Source organism: Callospermophilus lateralis, chromosome 8 (genome assembly GCF_048772815.1).
Source record: "Callospermophilus lateralis isolate mCalLat2 chromosome 8, mCalLat2.hap1, whole genome shotgun sequence".
Lineage (NCBI taxonomy): Eukaryota > Metazoa > Chordata > Mammalia > Rodentia > Sciuridae > Callospermophilus > Callospermophilus lateralis.
In genome coordinates, this window is record NC_135312.1 from 104,047,319 (window position 1) to 104,072,672 (window position 25,354).

The following is a 25,354-nucleotide window of genomic DNA, read 5'->3' on the forward strand; positions in this document are numbered from 1 at the left end:
TCAGGAAACAAAATACTGGGGACAGAACAACCCCCCTTTAGGCTTAGTGCAGTAAAAGTCCCTAACCTGTCTGAGCTGAGTCCCTAGGCTACTGACAAGCAGAGTGTTTGTATCCATATAAGTAATATAGAATGCACCCTCCAACAGAATTGCACCAACTCCCTTGCCTTGATGTACACCAAACTTGCTTATGTATAAAAGTAAAAGCCTGCTGTACTTGGGGCTCAGACTTTGGGAATTACCCCTCAGGGCCATGGCTACTAATAAAGTGTTCAGGTCTTGGTGTCCTGACCTTCATTTTTCCATACAATATAATGGTGTGTTGGTGTTTGTGTTCCTGAGGGACAAGAAGGCACTTGTCCCAATCACCATAACAATTACACTATTTATACACCCTGATTAACATATGATGCTCCTCTTTGTGGCTCATTGTTATCTTCTGAACATTATTTGTTTTATATAAACTTTATATAAATTTTACTGGTGGATCAAAGTTTTTTTTTTCTTTTTCTCATATGGAAATCTAGATATGAATATTGAGTTCAGGGAAAAAACAACAAACAAACAAAACAAAAAACCTTGAAAAGTATACTGAGTGGTATGCCCAATTGCCATTTTTCCTGCATCTTCTCAGTTGATGATGAAGTCGCCTTTTAAAGCTAGATGAGACCTGTCAGAGAGCTTCTGAGTTTCACTTCCAACCACAAAATCTGTATTGCCATTTTCCAATGTGTGAAGGGAACTAGAGCCTGCCTTTCCCTTCAGGAGTAACTCATGAGCGCAATACATGGTTTATCTTTTAAGAAAGGACTGTTTTTATTTCAACTACTTTCTTTGAGTGAACGTTTCTCAAAAATCAAGTAGAAAAGAGCTCCAAATCACAAAATGTGTATGTAGTCATTATTCTATAATTTGTATAATGTTCAGATTAGTGTTAGGTACTATATTTACTTGTTAGTCTTGCAGGACTAACTGTATATCTTAATTTTATATTATATTAATACTTATTTGAAGTGAGCTCAAAAAGCAAACAAAGATGAAGTATAAAATGGTGCTTCTAACCATAGATGAGAAAATCAGAAGGATTCTTACATTGTCATTAATTTTTCCTTTTTCAGTAGTTTGCTTAGTAGTAAAACTTCTGCATTTTCTCTTTCCCATGTATCTCAATTTATTTGCCTCTGTTACAACTTATCTAGTAGGACCCATTGATTACTTTTTTTTCAATATGCACTCAAAAGTTTTATCTCAGAAAATACATTTGTGTTAACCAAGATATTAAAAAAGTTTGAAATTAATAAAGTGTTATAAAACTAAAAAAAAGTTTTGGTTTATAACATTTGAAGAATATAGTTCTCAAAAATTCTGATCAGGTACTTCAAAACTACACTTTATAATTCAAATGAACTTCAATTTAATGAAAAGGAGACTTTTGTGTTGGAATTTTGTGCTGGAAGTTCACCCATCCTCAGGAAATATTATCCAAATTTGAGTTAGTAGCAGTTGTTATCATTAGTGGAGGGTCTCCCTAAATTTCTGAGGGAAATATATCTCTCAATACAAATAAGAATGTTATGTTGAAAAAACTGTTCACTAAAGTGACAGAGTGGGAGCTAATGGGACAAGCAAGAGAACACACAGTTGTTGAATAACCAATAGAAGAAAGATTCCCTTTTCAAATGCTGTGCTTACATTGACAAGTGGTTCATTTAATTGGTAACATATGTTCACAATTATCTCTACTGCAAAGGGGAGCACATGGGTCTTTCCAGCTCAGCTTATATAGAAATGAAACATACTAAGTTTCTTTAACATCTCTCCCCATGGCTTCATCTCTATCTTTAATTTTGTATAAAGGCATTTCATAAAGTTCTTGATTCCTTGGCACTGACGTTTGCATTCCAGTGGTATAGAGTGAACATATTTAGTATGTGTACCACATTGATAAAAATGTAAACAAACTTCAATTTAAAGTGTAGCCTTTTCATGGCATCTCTATGTATTGACCATGTGCCATATGATGATTATGGCCACTAGAAAGACTTCATGATACTTACTATACTGTTTTTTTTTTATTTTACTTGCAAAATTTTGCCAGATTCTTTCTTTTTACCTTTAAGTTCAATACACTTTTCCTCTTTAGTCATGGAGAAGCCAGTCTCCATCTTTTCCCTATCAAATTCTCGTCTATATGACTGTATAAATTAAGTTGTTACATTTATGAATCTCCATCAACAACCAAGAATTTTATAGTTGTGTAGAACTGAGCACTTTGCTTCTTAATAAAAATGATAGAGTATTAGATGTAAGAATTTCTGTTTTCCAAGTAGAAACTGTTGGGTCATTTGTCTTTTTTCAGGAGACTTTTACTAAAGATTTAGAGTGTGAAAAAGACACCTTCTCTTTCTATGTCTACAAACAACATAATTGACACATTTCCATGTTTATTAGAAACATACAAACATCCTGAGTAGCCATTTAACCTTTATACACAGGGCTGCCATGCATACTGTCTTATTTTTTAGGTCCTGCAGAAGTACAGCCCCAGAAAAGGATTCCAGGCAGGGCAGGTGGCTAATTTGGGAGGTGGAGGCAATGGGAACAGTAGAGTGGGATGGACAGGAGCATTTAAGTGTCAGTAAAGGACATGTATCAAGCTGGCTGAAGTATAGGCTGCTGGATCCATAGATTTTTGGTGAGACTGGCAAACAGTGCAGAACATACCATCAGATTTCACCCACCTAAGGAATAGGACTTTGTGTGGAAAGCTACTTTGGGTGAATGATAATAATTCCCTATCCCTTCTAGTAGATAGGACAACTCTTGCTGGTTTCTGATCAAGGAAAGAGCTGCAGGCACAGGTTGCTGGAACTTAGTAGACACACACTGAAGTGCCGTGGCACAAAGGGTTAGGGCAAGGTGCCTTCAATGTCCACTAGGGGTAATCATACAAATTTTAACTTCAGATATTCCATTCCCATATAATACAAGGAACATTTTGGGGAGGCTACCAGTGCCTCACCAGGAATCCTTCTTCCAGACCAGGAGATTGTAAGCCACCGGAGAAAATAAGTCAGAAATAATCAGTGAATAACAAAAGACACAGAGTCAGAAATATAGTTTTAAAGTAGGGTCCCTGATAGATTCAGTCCACACAGGATCTGGGGATGGGCAATTAAAATATGTCTCCCGTGGTTTATTTAAGGGGGTACATCAAAGGCAGGATAAGGTTTCAGGGGTGAAGTATTGCAGTCCACAGGTTGGCATCTTGGCAGGTTACACCCATCTCTGAGAGGCTGTGTGGTTGCAGCAGGTCACCCCATCTCCAGTGTTGTGTAGGACCAGGCAGAGCTTGAATAGGGCTCACAATGTATCTGGGCAGTCTTGGCCAGAGGAAATTTCCAATGCACCAGATTCTCCTATTCACTAGGCTGCAATGCCGGTATAATCCACACATAGCCCACAGACGGCTCTCCACAGAACATGATACCATATGGAGATGTTCCAAATGACCTTCTTTAGGGATCACCCATAACACAAAGAGAAGCTGAAAGTAGAGAGATAATAGTACTCTACTATGCTCTGGTCTTCTGGTTGAGATTCCAATCTTCACTCTCCATTCTACTCATGTGACCACAACCACCTAGTGCATGAGCCCACTTTTCTGAAGACTTTCTTTTCTCATTTGTACATTGAGAAAATGAATATTTACCTTATCTACCTCAGAAGATTCTGTGGACAAAACAAGAAGATGTACGTACAAAAACATATTAAAGTTGAAATTTCTTACAAATAAAAAAAGATGGTATGGTACCTAGCACAGGGACTTGCTTAACAAATAAGTCTGGTGAATGAACACAAGGAATGCGTTTCTGATTTCAAATTTGAAAGGCCAATAAAAGGTACTGATGTTGTCAAATGAAAACTAAATATTTACTTAAAAGTCTTACTTATATATACATTATATATAACAAACACATGTATATTTTTTACTTCATATTATAAAGCTGCGATGAGATCTTAATTTTGCTAATTACTACAGAGCATATTAATATGATAGTATTTATATTAATAGAACATGTGATGTCTATATATAAAATTAGTTAGAAATTTATAATTCATATTAAATGACAAAAACATGTTTTCCTCAAATCGTCAAAAGTGATTGTTCACAGATTTTAAAAGGTCAACAAATTCTAAGAAGAAACAAATGTTCCTTCCACACATATTAAAGTACAGTTGAACTCCCAAAATAAAGAAGTTTCAAAAAAGTCAGAAAAGATATTTATGTTATATAAAAAGCATCTTGTGTGGCAGAGACAGCAAAACAGAGTGATAGAGTAGCCCAATCTCAATGAACAGCAAAGTTCAGTGATATAATGAAACAAAACTTTTTGCAGAGCTGAACAGTAAGTTTGGGCTTTAAGTTAATGTTTTTACAAGAGTCAAGTAACCAACATTTTCGAAAGTTTATAAAGTAAAAATGCTACAATAAGTTATTAATTTATTATTGAAGGAAGAAAAATTTGTTTCTTTATAGATTCTGTGTAGCCTAAGTGCACTGTGTTTACAAAACCTACAGCAGTGCTCACTGATGTCCTGGGGCTCCTTCACATCTGCTCATCACTCATTGACTTGCCCAGAGCAATTCCTGGCCCTGTGAGCTCCATTGATGGGAAGTGCCCTGTACAGATGTACCATTTTTATCCCCTATGCCCTATTTTCCCTGTATCTTTTCTGTGTCTATATATGTTTAGATACAAAAATATCATTGTGCTACAAATGCCTACAATATTCAGTAGCATGCTGTAAAGTGTGTAACCTAGGGATAGCCACACAGCCTAGGTTTGTGATAGGCTATAGCATCTTGGGCTGAGAAAGTGCACACTATGATGTTCATACCATCATGAAAGCACCCAATGATGTGTTTCTCAGACAGTACGCTTTTGTTAAGCAACAAATGACCATGCTTTGAAAAATGTGATTGGTTGTCTTCTCACTTGCATTATTTTTGACAGGAAATTTGACAGGAAGTTTGCAGTGAACAGTTGTCTCTAATGCCTCCATTTAAAAATCTTTGTGCATACATCATTCCCTTGTTGACTTTTCATGGCTTCCTCTGTGGGCATATAATAGGTGTTGAGTGCTGGAACCCCAGTGTATAAAGACTTTTTCCCAGAACTCTCAGGCTGCCCTCTAGAGTGACTGCCCTGTCACAATCCCAGCACACACACAAGGACTCCAGGGTTAGCCACACCCTCAGCAGCACTGGTGCCTTCCAGCTTCTTCATCTGTTAAAGGAATGGTGCCAACGTGAGACTCATTTTATTTTGCATTTCTGATTGCTAAAAGGGTTGAACAGCCTCTTATGTGATTGTTAAGCACCTGAGTTTGCCATTTTGAAAACTGCCTACTCAAACCGTTAAAATCATCTGTTTTGAGCTAATGGGAAATAAGCATGTTTTTGTTCACTTCCTGTTTGTTAATTGGATCAAAGTCATCTGAGTGTATAAGTTCCTTGCATGGTATTAGCACTAATTCCATGTAAGTTTTGGACATTGTTAATATTTATCATCCATTTGCTAAATTGCCAATGTTTCCTTCATTGCCACATAGTAAAAATCCACTAATGTTTTGCCTTATTGGGGTTTCGGGAGTTGAAAAGAGACATCTGCAAGATATCCAAATTCTTATTCATTAATTAAACTTACGGTTTTTATTGTTCACTTTTAACTTAGGTTAAGAGTGTCTCTGTGGGATACAATGAGCCAGTGTCAAAATTTTCTGTTAAGTCATTTTTCTTTATTAGGTCATGGTATCATTGATATAGTTCAGATTCACACATATGTATGTGTGGTTTTGAATTCTTTGGACTTTTATATACATCTATGACTCATTCTGCATGACAATTTTTAGTACCAGGTCTAAAGCAAAATATGTTCATTGTAGGAAGGCAATGCTTCTCTTCATTTTTTGTTTTTGTTTGCTAAATCAACCAAGGTATGCTTGTGAACCTTTGCTTATCTATATACATGTTAGAAAAAGGCTTCTGGGCTTCTGGGAGACAAACTCCACTGAAATTCAATTTGAATTATTTAATTTGGATTTATTGGATTGGGAAAAACTGACATCATAACATCAAAAACAGAGTCTCCATTTATTCAGATCTTCATTTAGATTCTTTTACTGTTTCTTAAAACTTCTTAATAATTTGATGTACTCATTAATATCGATGTTTTTAAAAATACTTTTCAGTTGTAGATGGACAAAATATCTTTATCTATCTATCTATCTATCTATCTATCTATCTATCTATCTATCTACCTGTTTAATGTGGTGCTGAGGATCAAACCCAGTGCCTCATGCATGCGAGGCAAGCATTCTACCACTGAGCCACAACCCCAGCACTCAATGTTTTTATTTTTAATTTTATACCACAATGATTTCAGTATTATTTAATGGTTTGTTACTATGATGAACATAATCTTGTCTTCCACTACATTTCCAATTTTATATTTTTATTACATAGGAAAATCATTCATTCTTTAATAACTTAATCTTACATCCAGCACATTTGTTGAACCTATTTACTAGCTCTGAATTTGTGTGGATTCTTCAGATTATCTGTAGAATATCTCCTCTGTAAAAAAGGACAGCATTGTATGAGTGAACAGTAGTCACAGAAGAAATACTTGTTTCTGCCTTACTGGGAGAGTACTTTGGTTTGCATTCCCCAGAAAGAAGAGCTAAGACAAAGACTTGGTTTGTGTAGTTTATTTAGGAGGAAATATTGGATAACTGGAGTAGGAAACATAGTGAGGCAGGAAAAGAAGAATACTGATACAGAGGTGCACTGCTGAAGTTTTCTCTGTAGGCAAAAGGAACTGGATTCCTTCTCTCTGATCAGGAAGGAATGCCTCCCATAATTTTGTCTGCAAAACTGGAGGTTGGGGCATTTCTTCTTGGGCTGATCCCTGTTGGTTAAAGGTGCTCATGGGGTGTTAATGCCTGAAATTCCAGCTATACTTACACAAGAGCTGAAATTCTTTCAGATTTAGAGAAGGCCTAAGAGTAGAAATGTGGGAAGAGGTGTGGCGCAGGCTTGAGGAAGAATGCTGTCAGCATGAGCTCAGCCCACATGGAACTGCCCACCACAGATGCAACCCAAAGTGCAGGAGCACAGAGGAGATGTGACAGCACCCACTTTAGTCTACCTCTTGCACCATGCAGACCCACATATGATCATCTTAAGTCCTTCCTGTACTATTTGAGAGAGTAGAAAACAATACAGAGGGTTCATGGAACACAGCTGGTTTCCGTTGCTGCTGCTAGTTACAGGCTCTGGTCGTAACTCTTTACTTCTCTCCTCTACCATCCTTTCCAGAAGGTCCTCACTCTTTGTCAGTACTTTAGCTCTACAAGCTGTTTGCCTGACACAGTGATCCACATCTTCAAACCTAAGGGCTGAGTGTCTTGGCTCTCATGCCCCTACCAGCATGTGGAGCATGGAAACTCCAAGTTCCTCTATGAATTTTCTGCCCATTATGTAGTAACAACCAGAGACTTCCAGGTGACAGGGATGAAGAAAATTGTAACTCCATTCTTTGCTGCTATTCTAGTAGTGTGAAAAACTCAAAAGTGACTAAGTGACATTGTTAAATTCCATAGAATGTTTCTTTTATTTCCAGTGCTAGGTACTCCTTTATTCCCTGACTCTTTAGGATTCAGGACCTCTAATCCAGCAGGACCTAAAGCTTCAGAGATACAAAGCATAATTGTTAAAATTAGTTAATGGAAATAATATTGTGAGAGGGCAATATTGCTTGATTCATGGACCTAAGTATTCCAACTCTTGAGAACAAACTCTATTAGTTTAATGTAGAGGTCTGCAAGCTTATATAAACAAAAAGATTGTAAACACTTTAGGTTTTATAGGTTATAATGGTCTTTATGAAAATATTTTGCCATCAAAGGGCAAAAGTAGCCACAGACAATACAAAAACATTTCTGTAAAGGTAATACCTCCATAAGGATCTAATCCCCGAGATAGTAGTCCACACATAGGTCAGGAAAAATCATTCAGTTACCCCATGTAATCATCTTGCCAGCAAGTTGCCATATAGTCTTTAAAGAAGTAACATTTTGTTCTTCACCTAAGGAAAATAAACTCACACTTTCAAATATTCCTGTAATGAATTTATACCATGTGTTTATTAGTACAATAAAACATATAAAAACATAATATCACAATAAAAAGGGAGGACCTATATAAAAGGTTAGATTTACATTTTTATGAACTGAAAAAGTAGGCATTAATGATTTTGGTTGCTTTGGTTGGCATATTTTGTGAATAAATACAGATACATAAGTTTCTCTCTGCGGACTGAAAATGTGGGAACATACGAAATCCTTAGTGAGGACTGGTTGTATATTCCTTATAAAAACACTTTCACAGCACTGGTAAATACTTCGTTCCTGGTAAAGGCAGCTTGTGGAAATAAATGTGTACAAGTTGTGGGGGGGAACTTGTGCATGCAGAGATACAGAAGTTATTAAACCACAAATGTAATATGTTCAAATCTGAGAGGATCTTGGAACTGGCAAAATCCAGCTCTGGTGAGTTCTTCAAGGAGATATCTCTTCAGGTGCTACTATGGTGGGCCAGGCAGGGCCAGGTGTGTAGCATAACAAAACTCTGCAGGAGATTTGGGTGCAACCAGGTTTTATACCACTGAACCATGCCAGGAAGTGAAGTGACTTCAGAGCACAATGTCCTAGAAATGACTTAAAAGCCATATCTGCAGACCCCTAGCCCTTTACCCACCTGTAGCCCAAAGTGCCCCATCAAGACACCTAAGCTCTAACAAGTCCACTAGGTAAGTATAAGTAAATTCCATCAACCTCAATAATCTAATCTAAGACATGTTTTTCAGTCATTGTGACTTTTCTTATTCTAGAAATAATCCTGGTTTTTCTAATATATTTTAGATTTAATACTTTCCACAATGCATTCATATATGTATTACTCATTTAACAATGGTAGATCAGAGATTCATAGCTATTAAAAATGGAGGACTACCAACTGGCTTATTAACTTTGAAGATGAGAATACTGATACTAAAAATATTAGTAGCTTGACAAGCATTTCTAGAATTCAATTCTCCTTTTTGATATCAATAAAATAGCCTATATTTTCTTCTTCTTGGTTACTGTCTGTAGAGGTGAGCTAATATGTAATGCATATCATTAGCTTTTAGCTTGGGTTCTCTCTTGTATAAGACAGTTTGCTGTGGTTTTTCTGAATGTTTCTATGGAAAATTGTTGCTATACAACATTGTGATGGCAGCTGATCAAAAACTACAGAAAGTCTTCATCGGGTATTTAAAATAAATCCAGGTGCTCCTTTTGAATATAATGGTAATTCATAATAAATTAAAGGGGAATTTAAGAATATTTTTTGAGAAATACCAGTTTTAGGTAGGTAATTATGAGGAAAATAAAAATCAGACAAGTCAAACTCAGGAGTTTGTTCCACAAGCCCCAAGGTGAGAGATCGATGCCTTGGAGTGTCAAGAATTCTTCACCGGTACATCTGAAATTCAATTAAAAAATATATATATCTAAATTTCTAGTATCTGTCAAATTTATTCACTCTTCTTTTGCTAAAGAAACTGATAGGTTATCCAAATTATTAGGAGTTAGTCTTTCTTATATAATAGCTAAAAGTCATTGAGTGCTTACAATTTTGCTAGATACTGTGCTAAGCATCTTGGATCTAATAGTTTAGTTATATCTTAAAACAATTCAACTGAATATAGATATACACATTTGAAAGAGGAAGGGAGTAGACTTAACAAACTTGGCCAAGCCTACAGAAACATGCTGTAAAGCAAGTTTCTAGCCTTTTGATTCTTTCATTTACAAATTTATAATGCTACTCTCTTCATGAATATATTCTGTAGGGTAAACTTTCACTGAGAGTTTCCCCATTAGAGCTAACTTCTATGGGTCACCCTCAGCTTTAACTGATGACACCTATGGCCCTTGCTAAGATGATCAAAGCTCCCCACAGTTCTGCTCACCCACAAGACAGCAAACTTTACAGGCTAAGAATTCTAAAACAAGGACCAAAGGGGAGCAAGACTTTCCAGCAAGTCATGTCTGTCAGCTGTTGCATCAAGACTGTGGAGAGCATCACAGATATTCAGCTCCAGGATGCCACCTGCAGACCCAGGAATCAGAACTGAACTCCAGCTGGAGCAGAGCAGGATGCAGCATTTCTGCCACAGGTAGAAAAGCACCGGATACTAAAAACACCTGCTGCAGCCACAATAATTGCCTGCTGCCATTCTCGTGCCTATTGTTCCATCTCTTAGAATTTAGCAGTTACAAAAATATCTATGGCTTCTCTTTGTTGTAGGAGGAGCTCTGTCTTTCCTCTTGTGAGGATGAGCCCATGTGATCCTGAAGCCTCTGGTGGCTCCTCCTAATCTGGTCCCATTTTTCCCCATCCACTTTGTTCTCACCAGCAGCTTGGCACTGATTTTGTGCCACACCCTGATCAAATAAAAGAGAGCAGGCAAGTAAAGAAAACACCTCTTCACAGATTTTCTGGTCGGTGTAGAATTAATTCTATACTATTTGAAAAATCCAGGAGAGTATTCGTATTCCAGCATTCTCTTTTTCTTATTAACTTAAGCATCAAAGTCAAGCCATTAACAAACAACTATCATTGAACAGGTAGGCATCATCAAAATTTTAAAGTAAGATCCTTAAATTTTATTAAAATCTGCATTTCTGTTTTAATGACAGTGTGTGAAAATAAAACTTCCTTCTCAATTTACTGTAATATTTCTTTTTTTTCTTTAAAGGATATGTCCTATGAGAGGAAGTTTTCCAAGTCAGTTTATACACACACATGCATAACTGAGCAGCCTTTGATTTCGTGATGTCTCCCACATGTGTGAGCAAAGGGAAGAGCCTGGACTTGGGGCGACTGTTCCCTCCCTTGATGCCATTACTGCCTCGTTAATTCCTACTACTGTCCATGGGCTGGGCTCACAGACAACATATAATCTGGTCAGTTCAGAGACTACAAACCCTTGATAAACTATTAAAACACCCATTTCAAAGTCAAATTTTCTGAAAAATAAGAACTCAAACTCACAATCAAAACATCAAAATAAATTTTCCATAGGGAGAAACCAAACATGTCCACATTTAATACAACCCTGATTGTAGTGGAATACAAGTACAGCATGCTCACATGCACTAGTGTACAAGGTCTCACTTTGTGAGTGAGAAGACTTACGTTTAGAAAGATTCATTGAGTTTGGGCTCTAAACCCAGGGGACTTTCTATATCTTATCGCAGTGGTAAGAAATCTCATATGACATTGAATGGAAACTTACATCACATAGCTGATACAGCCACTGCTTTCGGTTGTACTGAGTCCTGGACAGAAGTTTTGTCCCAAAAATTCATTATGTTGCAAAGCCTATGTCATAAGGGGCAGAGGAAAGGCAAGATAAATAGTTTTACATTTCAAGAAGTTTCCAGATGACAAGTACAGAACTGCACACTGTAATCCCTCCTGGTGGGGAGACTAATGCAGGAGGATAGCAAGTTCAAGGTCATCCTGGGCAACACAAGGTAAGGAGACCCTGTCTCAAAAAATAAAAGCGGCTGAGAAAATAGCTCAATGACAGAGTGCTTGCTCAGCATACACAGGTCCCTAGGTTAAATCCCTATTACTGCAAAAATTAAAAGTTGCCAAAGATTATCACAATTAGGCCCACAAGTTTAATCTTCATTATTGTTTCTAAAAATAAACCAAGTCTTATATTCACAGCCTTTGTCACAGCACAGCAGCTGACACATTTTTCCTGGTAACCAAGAGGCCTAAGTTTGGGACGTTGCTTCTCATTGGCAAAAAAGAGAGACCTATGGCTAGATAGCCCAAACTTCTTTTTTCTCTCTCAATTTTACAACCCTAATAAAAACTATAATTAAAATGATATAATAGTGTTTAGTGAACATTGTCAACTTATAATAACAATGTTTTCTTGTTTGTTTTCATCAAAACAAGTTGAAATTATGGGAGTTAGAAATTTGGCTATACTGTATTAAGATACAACTTCCTTTGGAGTTGATTAACTTGCCAGTATGGCTCTGGGTATTAGATGGTCTTCTGATTCTCTTTTAATTTCACTTTCAGTATAAACAATGTGTTTCAGTCTCCCCTCCTCTTATTGATTCCCTTATTGAACTAACACAAAATATGTTTTTCATTAATTAGTTAACATTTTCTTTAACTAGATTTTCCCCCAGATTTTTTCTTCCTCAAACAATGATGTGATTGGGAAAATCCAGATACCTCCCTAAAAGACAATTCCTTGGTGAAAGAGGTTCACAGTTCATGCCCATGGAAATTAGATGATTAGGATTTATTTTGATTGTTCCCACTTTGGAAGCTCTGTCACAATGGCAGACGTGGACATCTTACCATATAGCCATAATGAGGAATACTCAAGTACTCAATCCATGAGAGCCAAGGTGTTGTGGTGCCAAAATTCAGAGTCATACCCAAGATGACCTAAAAAAGGCAAAACCAAGTGTCATGAGGACTCTAGACAAGACCCTATATAAGAACTTTGCAACCTTCTAAACATTTCTACTAGGACCTACTCTTTCTTGAAATCTCTTCCACTTACTTCTAAATACTGATTTTAGTCCTTTGCATGTATATACCTCTGCATGCTTAAGGCAGTTTATGGTGTTAAAGTAAGAACAATGTACCTGTAATCTATATAGTATACTCCACTTATTTTGGGAGATTTTTATTATCAAGACTCTGTCCTTAAATTGCTCTGCAACTGTATACAATAAAGATTAAGAACTAAGGTCATCTCTTGGTATCTGACAGGGATTAGTTATAGGAGCCTCCAGCAGCTCCCACCCACAGATACCAATATCTGACAATCTTATATCTCTAATATTGAAAATGTCATAATATTTGATACAATTATGTATATCCTTTATGCTTTAAATACGCAAATTCTGTATTTTTTAAAAAATCATTTCCATATTTCTTTTGAAACACAATACAAGTCAACCACCAAGTAAAAATTTATACTGTATGGTTTGGGGACAAATGACAAGAAAAGAAAAAGTGTCCATTTTCAGTAGAGATGCAAATTTTGTTTTAACACCCGCCGCCCCCCGCCCCAACACCACGGTTGGTTGAATCTTTGGATGTGGAATCCATGGACATGAAGGGCTGATGGTACTGACTACTCAAATTATACCTCCACTATCTGTCCCACTCATAAACTTGGACATCTTAAATATACACCAGAAGAATCCTGAGCATCATATGCTCCTCTCTACTTCTACACAATAATAAGAGTTGTCATTATAAGAATTTGCTTTTTGTACCCATGCCTGTAGGAAAAATTTGGGATTCAGAATGTCAGCTTAAATACCCCTAAACCTAAAACTAAAAAAATAATAATAATAACATGGTGAATTCAGCAGAACACAGTCAATATCTCTATTTTAAGCTATCAGAAAACAGTATAGTGGAGATGCCAGGTAGGACTGCTACAGACTAACAAGAGACAGCTACGAGGTTCACATAACACTTGTCCTAACTGATATGAGGTATACTGAGATATGCAGAACAATGACAATGTTGGGGTGTGTGTGCATATGTTTAGACTGGACCTAACTAAGTGCTTAGTAAACAATAGCAACTGTGAGCAAAATATTGTTTTATGATTGGTTTTCTAAATTCCATATGAAATTCTTTATATAATAATTAATCAAAGCACCACATCAAAGAAAATCTCATTTATTGAAAGATATTTTGTTTGTTGTACAACAGCATAGGAACTATAACAAGATCCTTTTCTCAATGATATACATTGTAGTTGCCAAATTCATAAATTAAACTTTAGCAAGAGCTTATGCTAAATATGTATCATTGAAAAACAACTCCTACTGAAGCAGAACGGACATGTGTATTAACAGGCTGAGCACTCCTGTTTAGTTCATGTCACAGGGAGAAGGTTGGTAGCAATTATCTGCTGATTCATCATTTTGAGTGCAAAATTTAAAGCATGTAAGATTAGAACTAAGTAAACATTAAAAAATCCCAAAAGGTGTAGAAATACATTGATATAAGAGAACCTCAGGATCCCACAAGGGAGGGAACCCAGCACTGTGGACTTTGGAATTTCTAGTGCTTTCAATACTTCTTTTCAAAATACAAGAGGCGCTCCAGTTAGACTTCCCATGCCACACAATGTCAAACTCCTCATGGATCTTCACTTTTGCCTTGAAGCCTACATAATCCAAAAACCAAACCATCTCTGCTGATTACAGACCTGGTAATTCTCTAACACCAGCATGAAGGTCAGACACAGAACCTGTTTTTTTATGAGAGAATTGGCTAATCATAATTCTTCCGGGATTTGAGTTTCCAATTTATCAAGATTTCATGATACATCACCCAGAAGTATTTTTGAAAGCTCATTAGTGAGGATTGGTTAAAAGTTAGAATAACAAAATTAGGACTCAAGCAAAAAGATTGCATAAGGACCAGGAGGAAAGTGGTACATTCTCTAATAGCCACTGTGTGTCCTCTGAAAGCATTGGAGTCCCACACAGGATCCTAAAAGCAAGTTTTAAGGACAAGTGAAGAATCAGGAAAGAACAAGGGAAGAGATTCCCTCTCAAAGCAGTACAGTTCACACTTACCATCATAAACACAAAATAGACAGTCACAAGAAATGTCTTTATTTCCATCGTCTTCTCCCCTGCTCCCAGGATCATTGCCATGGTTCCAGTGGCATAAGCCACCAGCAAAACAATAATCATCAACGTGAAGAAAGCCCCCACATCTGGTTTCAACCCTTAGAAGGAAAAGAAAGAGTTAGTCCAGATTCCTAGGTCACCTTGTATTTGAAATTATTTATTTTGCCAATAACACTACAACATTCTTTCTGATAAACTAATATCAGAATAAAAAAGTCACCCACTATTCAACTTTCATTATTGTTTCCTTCCATGTAACCACATAAAGTTATCATATAGTTTTCTTTTTTACATTTACTGCAAAAGCACTTTTCCATGTAACATCTATGTTCCTCTATGTGTAATGATGAACAACTTGTTCTAAGTGGCTGAGATGGAGGGATATGGGCAACAAAAATGGTCACAATTCTATTGTCACAGGAAACTCAACAGCACATTCACGTACCCAGACATCTCCACATTGTTCATTGTTTTCTGTAAATGATTAGTGAAGAACAGGGATCAGGATTTTAAGATCCCACAGTGGGAGGAAAAGGGGACTACTCGGGACTGAACTGTAGCAAATTAAATTCCGTGCTTGCATAATCATGTCTGCATTAACCCCAATATTATGTATAACTATAATACACTAATAAAACATTTTAAAAATACCCGGGGGAAGGAAAGGTATCCTCATTACCTAAGACCCTCTAAACAAACCACCACATAGTTCTGATTGAAAGGGGCTAATTAAGTTTCCTAAAGTAGTTTATATACTATAATGAGCTAATGTTCTGTGTCATATCACCTGAGGGTTTGGGAAGAGTTGTAAGAGCACTTAACAGAAGTCTAGGGGTTTCGATTCCATGATTAATTCTTTCTGACAAACCTGATTTGTAAAATGGAGCGCTTAAGATTTATCAGTGGTTGTTATCCTGCAGTATGTTGTCAAAAACAGATATTTTGTGTGTGTGTGTGTGTGTGTGTGTGTGTGTGTGAGAGAGAGAGAGAGAGAGAGAGAGAGAGAGAGAGAGACAGAGAAATTCTGATGCAGTATCTGAAGTGAAAACTGAGTCTAATGCACAAAGGAATCCATCTACACCCATCAAATAATATTTTTTGAGAGAGAGAGAAATTTTTAATATTTATTTATTAGTTTTCAGTGGACACAACATCTTTATTTTATTTTTATGTGGTGCTGAGGATCAAACCCAGCCCCCTGCACATGCCAGGTGAACACGCTACCACTTGAGCCACATCCCCAGCCCAAATAAGTATTTTTATTACATAAATGAACACCAAAGTTATCATCTTTCTTTCTCTGATTAGAGAGGAGAAGGAGAGAATATATGTGCATATTGGTATTTTTATCCCTCTCAATGCATTTCTATACACAGTAGAGATATTACCTCTCTGTATTTTATCTCTACATAGAGACATACATAGATATAGAGAATAAATAAGGCAAAAATATCAACTAGTTTATAATTTCTTTCATGTTTGTGTATGACACACAGCAACTCTGTGTGTCAGGGATCAGGATTTTAAGACACATAGCATCTCTGTGTGTCATACACAAACATGGAAGAAATTATAAACTAGTTGATATTCTTGGCTTATCTATTCTCTCTCTATATATATACTGGGAGCAGTAAATTGAAGTTTTATAAATAGTTTTGAAGTTTGGTTGGCCCAATCACAGGGGTGCATACTGGCAATCCCTGGTGTCTGGGAAGCTGATGCAGGAGGATCCCAAGTTCAAAGTAGGCCAGGCCAATTTATTAAGACTCATCTCAAAACAAAACAAAAAATAAAATTTCTGGTGATATAGCAGAGTGGTTATAGCACTTGCCTACCATGCTCACACTCTGGTTTCAATTCCTAGTTTTTGTAAAAAAAAAAAAAAAATTGGTGGGAAAAATCTTGACAACAATGCCGTCAGTGAACACTTATTTTACCAGAGTGCATGGAGGGTATATGTACTTCCATAGCTTATATACAGCTTGGTTTGTAGTTTTAATAACCATGAACATGCTCGAGAGAGAAATGAGCATCACCTCATATTCAAGACTAAAGACACAACTTCTTCATCTTGCTACTTACCTAACATGAAGTATAATATAGAAGTAAATATGATAGTTGGAAACAACCTCCGGGGTATTAATTCAGATAACAGTTCCCCAAGGAAATAAGGCAACACTCTGTAGTATCCACTGAGGTACTCGTGTCTGCAGAACAAAAACACACACCACACAGCCCAGATGAGAGGCTGCTGTGCAGACTCCTGCTGCCACCAGGTCTGACACTGTAGCTGCCCACAGGCTCCAGACTGACCCCTCATGCCCTTCTTTATCTCAGGGCAGCTTCCCCAGGGTATCAGCTCCATGAGGCTCTTACTGTGACCCTCTCTCATGTTAGCACTTCTCCTGCTGCTGCCCACTCTGGCCCACATCACCCCTCCAAGGAGAGAGTCTGTGTCTCCTCACTCTCCTCAGAGACCCTGCTTCTCCTCTGAGGCTGGCTTTGCCTAAAGAGCAGCACTTGAGAGGCTAAACTCAATAGTAAGAGGCTTTTCTTCTCTCCACTTCCGATTGTGAAAAAGGTGACTTTATTATTTTCCAAGGCCCCCAAATGCAGGTGCAATTTCCCAAATTCTTTTTACTTCTGCTGCTCTTGTTTCAAAAATAATTTTAAAAAGACTTCCTTCAATGATCATGTCTTTCAACAATACACCCTTTCAGATACCAAATCCTCATCTTTCCTCTTCCTGATGTCTCTCTCCCATAATTTCAAATTCGTCCACTAGTGTCCTCATTCCTTTGTTCTCTGAAGATTCCTGTCCTTGGCATGTATGTATGGGCTAACTCTTGCATCTTCGAAAAGCAGAAGCGACAAAACCAGCCTGCCTTTTACTGTAAGGCTCTCCTCTGGCTCTTTCCACTCCTCCAGCCACAGAGGGCTAAACTAAGTCACATTCTTTGCCAATTTTATTTCCCATCTCCAATTTGCTGCTGATGCCACCACTTACTCTCTACCAAACTTTTCTTGCAAGGGTCACAATGAGCTGTTATTTCCTGAAAACATAAAAATACTTTCCACCTCGATTATTGCTTGCTTTCTTGTAGCACTGGGATTGGCTGGTCATAGCTAACCACAAAACTCTCTTTCCTTTAGTGGCACACTCTACACATCCTTGATTTTTTACCCTCCCATGACTGCATTTTCTCAGTCAATATTGGTAATCCCTAGCTATATCTCAAAAGTTCACACTGTGAATGGTAAGTCTATACATTTTTTGGCAAATCTCCTAGATCACATCCTTGTCCCAATCCTAGAAGTGACCTGTATGACCAATAGATACTGATGCCCCTTTCTGAAACAGAGACCAACTCACTTGAAAATTTTCTTCTGGAGCTCAAAGATCTCCCCAGCTGTCACACTGCTTAAACACTGGATGACAACCAGCACGTAGAGTGCCCAGGCTCTGCCAGGACAGAACAGGAACAAAAGTATTGCAGTCAAGTTAATGCCATTAGCTCAGTTTTCTACCCACAAACTCTTTCCATAAAAGACATAACATTAAATAGATTTTTTTTTCCTTTCAAGTTGCAGAACTATTCTGGTTAAAACTAAAAGGGAAGCATGAACACTTAAGGTTTCTCCGCATCTCTATCTCCACAATAGTGCCCCTGTAATTCCATATTATAGCCCTATTTGAAACTCATAGTCTTATCTGACTATAAACAGAATCTTCGAAAAGCAGAAGAGACAAAACCAACCAGCCTTTTGCTATAAGGCTGCCCTCTGGCTCTTTCCACTCCTCTATCTGCTGAGGGCTAAACTATGTCACATTCTTTGCCCATTTTATTTCCCACCTCCAATTTGCTGCTGACGCCACCACAAAACTCTCTTTCCTTTTGTGGCACACTTCTTATACCCTTGATTTTTTACCTTCTTATGACTGCATTTTGAAATTGATATATGGAGGCAATAATCTCCAATATGTGAGTATTTAGAAGTAGGTGACTTAGGAAATATTTAGGTTAGATGAGGTCATCAGAGTACAGATCCCAAGATGTGATTAGAGTCTTTATAAGAAGAAGAATGATCCTGCAATCTGTACACGTGGAAAAATGAGAATTCATACCCTATTTGAATCAAATGTATGATATGTCAAGATCATTGTATTGTCTTGAACAATAAAAAAAGAAAATAATTTAAAAAAGAAAATAAAAAAAGAAGAAACATCATAGTATACTCTACTGTGAGGGTACAGAGTGAGGCTGCTATCTGAAAGCCAGGAAGAGACTGACCCTCCTGGAATGGAACCCTGAGCTCAGATTTCTACACTCTAGAATTAAGGGAAAATAAACTTCTATTGTTTAAGCCACCATATCTATAGCATTTAGTTATGGCAACCTGAGCTAATTCATAGGTCACAGAAATAGTATCACCTTCAATTAAAAAAGAAAATGACCAGTATCATTCTAATATATATTTGGAAGATCAATAAAGAACCTTTGAAATTAATTCTCAGCAGTTTTGAGATATATATTAGTATTTACTATATTCATCACATTGTATAATAAAATCTCAAAGGAAGAAAAACCCTTATTCCTCCTGAGACTTTGTATACTTGACCACCTTCTCCCTTTTTGCCTTCCCCTCAGCCTCTGGCAACCACCATTCTTTCTACTCTCTGCTTCTAAGAGTTAAATTTATTTACCATAATGTTATCCACTTCTATCTCTATTGTCAAATATGACAAAATTTCTTTCTTAGAGATGAACAGTACTCTACTGTGTAGAGCTGAACAGTACTCTACTGTGTATACACATCTCACTTTCCCTATTCATTTATCTGAGGATGGACACTTAGATGGAATTAACAACTTGGCTATTGTGAAGTGTACTTCAGTGAACATAGAAGTGCAGATATCTCTTCAACAAACTGATTTTAAATATTTCATGTTAATACCCAGAAGTGAGACAACTGGATCCAATTATTTTAAAATACCTTAATTTTTTTTCTAATTTGTTTATCTGTTATCATAAGCCTATAAGGCTATGGAGTTAAAGGAGTTCACACTCCATAAAGGATTGAAACCCATTTCCTCAGCTACACAGGTGAGAGAAAATGCAAAGACAGTGCTTGATCCCAAAGAAGAATTAAAGGGTTGGCCTCTCCAGCAATTTCAAAAGATGAGGCACTGATATTCACCCCTGAGGGAAGCTTTAAAAACTTGATTCCAGAAATGAAATTGAAACATCGTTTTCTAATCAAAAGAAGCAACGAATGATCACCCCAGGACAGATTAGAAAAGCTACACACAGAGGCCATTTTCACATAATTCAACTTTTTATTTAAAAAATGGTAGTTAATATAGGCAAAAATACAAATTAAAACAAGGAAAATGTCCAATTTCTCCAGAAAACATCTGAAGAAATTACTAAAGCTCTCTTATATTCTCTGGAGTTTTCTCCTAAGACCTTTAATGCTTGGCTTTTTAGTTTGTCTTTATTTTCAGTTAAGGATAGCTTTCTTAATATTTTACTCAAATGCTTCCAGACACATAATATGGGCACAGTCTCTAGGTCCTGTTGGATTAAGAAGTGGAATCTACACACCAAATATTAGCATGTTTGGAAATAACCCAGAGATCTAAGCCTCTAGGGATGGTAGAAGTATGGCATAACTCAGGAAAATCTCTGTATGATCATATTATAGTATAACATTATCTGATTCTACACAGATGAAAAATGTTTCTTACGTGAGGAATCCATGTTTAGCCAGGTGCAGTGGCATACTTCTGTAATCCCAGCTACTGTGGAGGCCAAGGCTGGAGGATCACAAGTTTGAGGCCAGCCTGGCCAACACAGTGAAACTTTCTCAAAATTAAAAAATAAATAAATAAAAATAAAAAGTGCCTGGGATGTAGCTCAATAGTAGAGTGCCTGAGGACTTAGGCCCTAGTGCTAGTGCCAGGGAGGAAGCGGGAGGGATAGAGAGGGAGGAGGAGGAGGAGGAGGAGGAGGAGGAGGAGGAGGAGGAGGAGGAGGAGGAGGAGGAGGAAGAAGAAGAAGAAGAAGAAGAAGAAGAAGAAGAAGAAGAAGAAGAAGAAGAAGAAGAAGAAGAAGAAAAAGAAAGGAGAGGAGAGGAGAAGAGAGGAGAGGGGAGGGGAGAAATAAAGAGAAGAGGTAAGAGAGGAAAGAGAGAAAAGAAAAAAGAAAATTGACTTTGACACTTATTCTTTCTTTTAAAAATAATCAGCCTTTAATAGACATCAAAACAGATTTTCTATAACCTTCCTCAACTGTCCTCAATATTAAAATGGGGATAGGACCATGTACCCCTCTGGATGTTGGGAGGTACCTGAGGCTGTGGATGTCAAGCATGAGATCCAATGTCTAGCAAGGAGTGGTTCTCATACATGTATTATGATGAGAACCTTGTTGCTAAGCACCTATGCTATGAACATAAAATGTCTCATCCTAAAATGAGATTTTTAAGGACATATTATGATTAAACTAGGTAATGATCACAATACTAAGATAAATGTTATCCATAAAACAGGAAACACTGACTCTTATCAGCCAACCCTATTTATACCCCGAAATTAAATGAATCAAAAACCATAAAGGAAAGGCTCACAGGTAACAGAAAAATAAACACTGGACCAAATGCACTATCAAGAAAGTAAAAGACAGCCTACACAATGGGAGAAAATATTTACAAATCCCATATCCCAAAAGTAATTAATTCAATTTTAAAATGAATATAGGACATTATAACAGAGATCCCGTAGATGCCTATTATTCAGCAAAGGAAAAAGTAACAACTTTTGGTAAGGACATGGAGAAACTGCAACCCCTATTAACTACTGGTTAGAATGTAAAATGGTGCAGCTCCAGTGGAAGACAGGATGCAGATCCTCAAAAGTATAACAGAATTACTATATGGCCCAGCCATTCTACTTCTGAATATTTACCCCCAAAGAACTAAAAGTAAGGACTCAGATATATTTATAAACCTATAGCAACATTATTCATTATAGCTAAAAGGTAGAAGTAACCCAAATTTACATGAACCAATGAATAGATAAACAAAATGGAATATATAGATATAATAGACAATCATTTAGACTTAAAAAGGAAAGAAATTCCAACACATGGTACAACTTGGAGATGCTAAGGGAATAGGCCAATCATCACCAAAAGACAAATACTGCAAGAGTCCATGCATGTAGGATTCCTATAGTAGTCAAAATCAGAAATGTAGAATGGTGTTAGACAGTCTGCAGAGAAGTGAGTTTTGGTAGTAGCTGATTCATCGGGATTCCATTTTGGAGGATGAAAACAATGGTCTAGAGTCAGGTGGTCATGGTACTCCCACAATGTAAATATATTTGATACTACCCAACAGTCCACTTAAGAATTGTGAAAAGGATAAATTTGAGTTGTACAGTTTACTATTACATATATCTGTAAAAAAATGAACTTTTCCATTCATTCTTCAATGCACTAACTCCTTCTACCCACAATAAAACAATGACATTTATTTACCATAAATTCAAATATTTAAAGTATATTCATAAGCTTGAAAAAAGTAACAGCATTTTTTTCAAATTGAGATTCAAATTTACTTACCTATTCTGGATTTCAGTACAATCATTTTTTAGCACAAGGAATGTGGCACCTACAATCAATCCCAGAATGGCTATGCCAAACATCTTACCAAAAAGAAAAATAAAAATAAAAAGGAAAGAATTTCAATTAAAGGTAAAACTTTTGTACATAATTTATTATCACAAGATTGTGGTTACATAATCAAATCTCTCTATTGTGAGCAACACTTTAAATGGCATGGACAAAATCCCTGGGAGAATATAAAACACTGTACTTATTAGACTGCTTTCTAACTTAAATTGAAAATTAAGGTATTTGTTGTTTTGGGAGGACTGACAAGACAAGAGCAGATGATTGGACAAACTAAGATTTGGTCCAAAAGGCTCTCCTGGTTTAGGGCCAGTTGAGGTTCTATACCCATAATGTCATACAGGGTAAAGTCAAGCATGTGCTAGGGAAGTCATTTTTAGGCAAAAAATAAAGTCCAAGTGGTTAAAATTTTCGACTTAACTGAACTCTCCACTTTTGTGTCCATGAACATGCATAGTTTCATCCTTTAAGAGGATTCACAGCTGGGAATGTAGCTCAGGAGTACAGTGCTTGACCAGCCTGCATAAGACAATGGATTCCATCCCCAGCACCACAAAATTAACAAGTAATAAAATTTAAAAACTATACACACAATTTCTAACATTTTGTATAAAAAAGGAAGAAGGGTGAGCAGGATCATTTCACTTTACCTCTGGTAAGACAACATTCATATGAGAAAGTGTGTTGTCACTGTCACCGAAGCACTCAGCCAGCTCTCTCTGGGGGCACCCAAGTGCTTCCATTACCACCTCCTTCACCTCCTCCATCACTGCTTGTCCTTCAACCTCAGCCACTGAGGCCTACAATGTCCCACCTGAGCCTCCCCCCGACCCCAAGCCCCCCGTCCAGCCTCACCTACCTTCACCTACTCAGTCAGTGTGAATGGCTCCCAAGGAGACTTGACAAACATCCCCTTTGTTTTTAGTATAGAAAGTTTCAAAAGGATGCCTCACTTAGCAAAGGCTTAAGGGTAACTGTTATAATTTGGATATGTGCTGTTTTCTCAAAGGTTCATATATCACTCAATGTAGGAATAGTGACAGGTAAAATGATTAGTTTATAAGAGCTGGGACTTCATTGGTGGCTTGATCAAATTGATGAATTAATAACTTATAAGCAGGTAAGAATGACTGGAGGAAGTAGGACACTAGAGGCATGCCCTTGGGATTATTTCTTGTCCCTGGCTCCACCCCTGCCCCCCACTTCCCAGCCACCAACAGCTGAGTAGCTTTCCTCACCCATGCCCTCCCACTATGATTGCTGTATCATCTTGGGCCCAAAGTAATGGAATTGGCTGAAAATGTACTGAACCTCTGAAACTTTGTAAGCCCACAATAATTTTTCTTCTCTAAGTTGTTGTTATCAGGTATTTTGGTCACAGGGATGAAAAGTTACATTATAATATAATTTGTTAAAGTAATTTCAATTACAACTATTCCTGGGGAAATTATAAAAATATAAGTTTGAAGATAACATAATATCCTACTATGTATCTTCAAAACTTCAGAGCTAAAAAGAATATCTCAAGAAGAGTCAGAAAACATTTTCACAATTCCATGTTCAAAATTTAGAGAAGGAAAAAACCATAGAAGGTTTTAAACATCAGGCCAAGTGTCAGTAAACTGAAGCATCGGGGCCATAATAGGGCCAGCCACCTATTCTTGCTCTACTCAAAAGTTAGAATGGTATTTATGTTTTTAAAGAGTTGACAAAAAAAAGGTAAAGAATAATGTTTTTCTGATAATGAAATTTACTAGACATTCAATGTTCATGAATATAGTTTTATCAGAACACAGCCATGTTTATTTGCTATGGCTGCTCTCATATTAAAATGATAAGTTTGACTATCTGAGACAAAGACCATGTTGGCCTGAAAAGTCTAGAATATTTACCATCTGGCTCTTGAACAAAAAGCATTTGCCTATTCCTACACTAACACTCCAGTATTTAAGAACCATAACAATAGTTGTCCTGCTGAGCTCAGAGAGCTACAAGCTTCTACCTTTATTATTCTCTGAATATTACTAGAATTGCTTTTGTGGAACTAAGTTCACTGATGAGGCAAATAAGCTACCATGCAACCTGGAACCTCTGTGCCTGCTGTTTGCACCCAGGACCAGGGCATGGTGGTGCATGCCTGTAATCCCAGTGACTCAGGAGACAGAGGAAGGAGGATCACAAGTTCAAGGCCAGACTTAGCAACTTAATGAGGCCCTAAGCAACTTAGTGAGACCCTTTCTCAAAATTTTAAAAATAAAAAGGGCTAGGGATGTGGCTCAGCATCAACAGAAACAACAACAAAAGCCTAGAACCAAAACAAAGCACAACTCACACAATTCAGGTACACTGCAAATAGCTATGCTCTGATCAGGCCTGCCCACAACTAACTACCATATATGCATATGTGTTTTGGATAAGACATTTATTTTTTATTTATTTATTTTTTTTTAATTAATTTTTATTGTAGGTTGTTCAAAACATTACATAGTTCTTTATATATCATATTTCACACTTTGATTCATAAGACATTTATAAACCAATTTATAGCAAATAATTCAAAGTAAAGCCAAAATCATAAAGAAGAGTCAACTCACTATATTGCATCCCTGTTTGGAAATGGTTAACTCAGGTTGATCGATCTAACACACCTAACATGCTCCAAATGACATCAAATCTATTCTCAAAGAAGAAAACTTGACCCTTGACTGACAGGACACAAAAGTGTTCACGTTTGGACAGAAATGCCAAATCCCAAGGATCAAAATATTTGGGAAAATTCATAGTATAATTCAAAAGGCATGTAGATGCTCAAATATATTTGGAAGGTAATAATACTAATGCAT

General features: G+C 37.0%; 1 protein-coding gene across 4 annotated transcripts in view; it reads right to left on the reverse strand.

The window, feature by feature from the left end:
- Positions 1–9,444: 9,444 nt before the first annotated feature.
- The window catches only part of LOC143405833 (broad substrate specificity ATP-binding cassette transporter ABCG2-like), a 50,528-nt gene continuing 34,618 nt past the window's right edge, over positions 9,445–25,354 (reverse strand). For all 4 annotated transcript variants that reach the window (XM_076864151.2, XM_076864150.2, XM_076864149.2 and 1 more), the window contains 7 exons: positions 22,443–22,525; positions 18,191–18,280; positions 16,900–17,024; positions 14,761–14,915; positions 12,506–12,595; positions 11,412–11,497; positions 9,445–9,592 (listed from right to left, as the gene is read on the reverse strand). In XM_076864151.2, the coding sequence (XP_076720266.2) occupies positions 9,445–9,592; positions 11,412–11,497; positions 12,506–12,595; positions 14,761–14,915; positions 16,900–17,024; positions 18,191–18,280; positions 22,443–22,525 (777 nt within the window). The remainder of the gene's footprint in view (positions 9,593–11,411; positions 11,498–12,505; positions 12,596–14,760; positions 14,916–16,899; positions 17,025–18,190; positions 18,281–22,442; positions 22,526–25,354) is intronic.